At 38.5% G+C, this 5,064-nt stretch overlaps 1 protein-coding gene and 2 long non-coding RNA genes across 10 annotated transcripts in view; 2 read left to right on the top strand and 1 right to left on the bottom strand.

The window, feature by feature from the left end:
- Window positions 1–3,945, top strand: part of LOC107834314 (uncharacterized) — a 12,084-nt gene extending 8,139 nt beyond the window's left edge. Inside the window, exon 2 of the long non-coding RNA XR_001660103.1 lies at window positions 3,742–3,945. This is a non-coding gene — a long non-coding RNA (uncharacterized LOC107834314). The remainder of the gene's footprint in view (window positions 1–3,741) is intronic.
- LOC107834315 (uncharacterized) overlaps window positions 1–5,064 on the bottom strand; it is an 18,724-nt gene that overhangs the window by 8,363 nt on the left and 5,297 nt on the right. The gene's annotated exons all lie outside the window — the stretch shown is intronic.
- The window catches only part of LOC103129822 (gastrula zinc finger protein XlCGF8.2DB-like), a 13,450-nt gene that overhangs the window by 5,358 nt on the left and 3,028 nt on the right, over window positions 1–5,064 (top strand). For 2 of the 8 annotated variants that reach the window (XM_016665421.1, XM_016665422.1), the window contains exons 2-3: window positions 2,199–3,140; window positions 3,309–3,828. In XM_016665421.1, the coding sequence (XP_016520907.1) occupies window positions 2,199–3,140; window positions 3,309–3,490 (1,124 nt within the window). In that variant the 3' untranslated portion in view covers window positions 3,491–3,828. Of the gene's footprint in view, window positions 1–2,198; window positions 3,141–3,308; window positions 3,829–5,064 lie in introns of those variants that run through there. The other 6 variants (XM_016665426.1, XM_016665423.1, XM_016665425.1 and 3 more) reach the window with 6 other exon arrangements.

Raw genomic sequence — 5,064 nt, forward strand, 5'->3', positions numbered from 1 at the left:
ATTGACATAGGAATAACAGAGAGTTGGCCATTCTAAGGTAAAAACCCAGCGCATACAGTGTTCATGTTTTGTTTGGTTTTTCATCCAGACGGCTTCCCTCGCCCCCCTGCAATGACACGGCGCCCCCCCTAGGGGGCGCGCCCCACAGTTTGGGAACCTTTGCTTTAAGCTTTCCTTCCAAGTGACGCTAAAAGTTGGACGAAGTCCCCACCGTCTGTGAAGGCGAAGCGCTGCTAATTTTACATGTCGCCATATCTTATGATTTATGCAGCTCTATTATATTACTGACAATTAGACAGACATCTTTTCCTGCTCAGAGGAAACCACTGCGCATGTCTGGAGCTCCGCTTGCGAGTAAAGGTGGAGGCGATGGGTGACAACAGACACTAAGTCACGTTATTGCTTGGATTTTACGGCGCTACCTTAAGTCCCTGAACTTCACATTTTAATGAAAAAAAAAAGCTCAATGCGACTTGAACGTAACAAGTAACGCGACAGTTTTGTAGAAATGTAGTGAAGTAGAAAGTACAGATACTTACTGTAAAATGCAGTGGAGTAAAAGTAGAAAGTATTCATGATTAAATCTACTTAAGTACATATACACGAAAATTGTACTTAAGTACAGTAACAAAGTACTTGTAATTTGTTACTTCCCTCCACTGACGAAGGGCTATGCTTTGGAACGACGGGGAGGTGAAGACTTCACACTGCCTTAGAAAGGAACAAGGTCCGTTTACCCACAACCCGGAATTCTGATTTGGCAACGGCCCTACGCTCAACCCTAGAGATTTCAACTATGCTGCAGTGGACATGGGGGATAGACAAAGATCACCTGGATAAAGAACTGAGTTCACAGAGGATACTCATCAGTTCAACTTTGGATCTATTCTAAAAAAGATTCTGCCATAACAAGACAGGACTCCGACCATGGATATTAAAGTTTTCTGCTGCCAAGACCAACTCAGCATTTGTCATAGTACCCCAAAGAATTTAAAACTACTTTCACCCCTGTTTATAGCGTCTATGGGAATAAGGGGCATAATGACGTATGGGCATAGATGCATTCATGGGCCCAATACGGGTGGGAATTTACAGCTACTTCATTAAAAACCATTTTCAACTAACTCACCATCTAGTTACATAGATAAAAGATGTTCAATGTCCAAAACACTTGAAAATTCCTGTGATAGTTTATTTTTTCCAGTGTGACAAGCAAATAACAAAGATCAAACTTTTCATCAATGATGTCTTTAGTGCCGAGGCTTCACAGCACGTGTCGAGTAATCCAGGAGGATTTTTATGAAGCACATAAAACGGAGAACTCACCTAAACCCGAGCACAGTTAAAGCTTTTATTTTTTAGAAATAAATCGTTGTCCCTGGTGACAGCGAGTAACAAGTCAATCACAAAACTCTCTATTTGTTTCCCGTTTTCTTTTTGATCCAGCCGTTGTTTCATACAACCAGATTAATCAGAATTTATGTGTAAGAATCACTAACATCTTTTACTTGTTATTCATTGTAAGGCTTAATGTTGTTTTCATGTTGCCTATTTCCCATATATTGTCCACTTGATGTCACAGTAGAGCATATGAAGCTTCGCAGTGCATCGGCTCATGAGTCGAATGATTGGATGGAGTTCCTCAGTGCTTCATGAAGCTTCAACTCACCATCACTACTTTTCATTTTCTCCTGTCCTGCTCTGGTCAAAACCCACAGGCCCAACCCAGTGCATGCTGGTCCGATACCAGTCCCTATACTTACAGAAAATGGACCCAGAGTTTTTCCTGTTTAACTTAGAAAAGTAAATAACAAAGGAACAAAAACTAAACAATTATTAACCTTCAAATAAACTCATGTTTGTAAATAAACCCCAAAGATATAAAGTGGACGGAAATTAAATTTCAATATAATTGAAAGTAATACAAATAAATATCTTGAAATAATACATTTTACTTTTAAATATTAACAATAATCCCTACTGCAATTAGTTTTGTGATAAAATATTGTTCAAACATCCGTTCATTTGAGAATTCTCCAAATGTCAGCTGGAGATGTCGACTGATCTGTATCTCTGTCTACGCTCTTGAATTTTTAGGTGTTTTTTTTGTTGTTAATTTCTGTCTTAAACAATGAACGATTTCTCCTATTTACTTCAGTAAAGTTAACAACTCTTTTTTTCTCTGTTTTCTTCTCCAGATTCCCTGCAGTGCAACATTCATCACCAGGAGAGGAGATCCACTCTGGACCAGGAGGAGTTAGAACCTCTGAAGGGAAAACAAGACCAGGAAGAGACAGAAGATCATCAAATAAAAGAGGAGAAGGAGGATCTAAAACACCAGCAGATAAAAGAAGAGCAAGAGGATCTAAAACACCAGCAGATAAAAGAAGAGCAAAAGGATCTAAAACACCAGCAGATAAAAGAAGAGCAGGAGGATCTAAAACACCAGCAGATAAAAGTGGAAGAGACAGAAGTTTACTGCAGTCAGGGTGAAGAATGGATTGAATTAAAACAGGAGACTGATACCTGCATGGTGTTTCCTGCTGATGAGCAAACATACCAAACTGAATCAGAACAAAGTGGGAACAAAGTCATCTTCCAGGAACCTGCTGAAGCTGAGAACCAAAATCAGGAAAGAAGGAAACCTTTCTCATGTGTCATCTGTAAAAAAGCTTTCTCTGGCAAATATGCTCTCAATAATCACATTAGAACTCACACTGGTGAAAAGCCGTTTTCATGCGGGAACTGTGGAGAGTGTTTCAGTCACCAACAGCTTTTAACTCAGCACATGAGGATTCACAGAGGTAAAAAGCCGTTTTCATGTGTGAACTGCGGAAAAAGCTTTAGTCAAAAACGGCATTTAACTCAGCACCTGGTGATTCACACTGGTGAAAAGCCATTTTCATGTGGAAACTGTGGAAAAAGATTTAGTCAAAAACCGAATTTAACTCGGCACATGATGATTCACACTGGTGAAAAGCCATTTTCATGTGTGAACTGTGGAAAAAGTTTTAGTCAAAAACAACATATAACTCAGCACATGAAGATTCATACTTGTGTAAAGCCATTTTCATGTGTGAACTGTGGAGAGAGTTTTAGTCACAAACAGTATTTAACTCAGCACATGATGATTCACACTGGTGAAAAGCTGTTTTTATGTGTGAACTGTGGAAAAAGGTTTAGTCAAAAACCACTATTATCTCAGCACATGAGGATTCACACTGGTGAAAAGCCGTTTTCTTGTGTGAACTGTGGAAAAAGATTTAGTCAAAAACCAAATTTAACTCGGCACATGATGATTCACACTGGTGAAAAGCCATTTTCATGTGTGAACTGTGGAAAAAGTTTTAGTCAAAAACCAAATTTAACTCGGCACATGATGATTCACACTGGTGAAAAGCCATTTTCATGTGTGAATTGTGGAAAAAGTTTTAGTCAAAAACCAAATTTAACTCGGCACATGATGATTCACACTGGTGAAAAGCCGTAGAACTATTTTTCATATATGTCCTATACTGAGGATCATTATAAAAGTAATCTTTCTTGTCTATAAAGTGGGAAAATTGTTTAATTTTTTTAATTTAAATGTGATAATTTGGATCTTGACATGTAGATTCTTAGAGATGTACAAGATGAACTTGAAGTATTGATTTGTATTATTCTCTATGGAGAGAATGAGGTTTACTTTAAAACATTCTTAATCCAAAATTGAAATTTACTATATAAATTTTTTTTTGAGAGGTTTGTCCTTAAAGCAAAACTAGACTGAAACTGATGCTGTTATTTGTTTCAAATTGTATTAACCCATCTATATAAAAGTTGTTCAAATAAATTAACATGTCTTATTTAGAAAATGTCTCCAATAATTTGGTGTGTCACTTGTGTTGTATAATGTTTCTATTTTCTGCTGTGGCTGTTTACTATTAAAGATCTTTGTTTAAAGTTGAAACTAATTTAATCTATAAACAAATTGATATATGTTTAAGTCTTTACAAATTCACCTGATCACTTACATTTCCTTTGAAAATGTAGCACTGGGAGAAGGCAGAGAAAAGATTTTTCAGATTATTTCTCATACCATGCTGTCACAACATAATGACAGTTTAAAAAATGTGTGTGTGTGTGTGTGTTACATACTGTAGCTTTAATTTCACTAAGGAGAGGGCAGGTCAGGAGGGACGTGGATTATAACTGCTGCTGACTGACTCATCTGTTAAGCGGTAAAAGGTACAGGGACAAGTTAAATATATGAATATCTTGGTAATATTTTTCCTTAATTCATTAAATACTAGTGAAAAGGAGGGAAACAGTAGTCTGTAGCTAAGCTAATTATGCTAAGTGGTTGATAATCTCACAGTCTACCCACCTCTCGGAGAAAAACTGGGTTATAAATTAACACTCTTGCCTTTTTCACTCTCTCCCTCTCTCTTTTTTTGAAAACCTGATTTTCTAAGTTTTCTTAGCAGCACAAACTGCCACAAACATCCGTCTTCCACTGGCTGCTGCTAACAGCGTCACTCTGAAGCGCAAACAGGAACGAACCATTTAACCCAGATTGGGGGGAGGGGCGGGTCAGGGAAAATATGGATGTGTGTNAGCCTGGCGACCCGCTATGCCTGTGTGACCAATAACACAGCTGGCCCCACTGCGCATTGCCTCGCGCGCTGCTGCTGCTTGACCTCTGAAGTTTACCTCAGCACGGATCTTGCGCGCCTCCTTTCACTCAAACTGGACACAAGCTGACCTGTCTGGATATTTACATCAACCCCCTGTAAGGAATTGTGATTCTATGGAAAAGTCTATATCAAAGTAAGAGCTTAAAACGAACCGTGTTAGCTCTGATTGCACAGCTCTATGTGAACCTCCGGAATAATTTGTAGTCGCGCTTTTAGAGGTGTGTTAGAGCTAGTGGTGAGAATGATCTGTATTTGTGAACAAAACATCATGCGGTGTTTACACCTCAACACGCTGCCCAACCCGTGGCTCTGTCTTCCCTGTAAAGTTTATGTATGTTTTCCCAGTTGTCTCATGCATTAGTAGTTAACGAACTAGCACTAACCTCAT

Source organism: Poecilia formosa, unplaced genomic scaffold (assembly GCF_000485575.1).
Source record: "Poecilia formosa unplaced genomic scaffold, Poecilia_formosa-5.1.2 Scaffold582, whole genome shotgun sequence".
Taxonomy (NCBI): Eukaryota; Metazoa; Chordata; class Actinopteri; order Cyprinodontiformes; family Poeciliidae; genus Poecilia; species Poecilia formosa.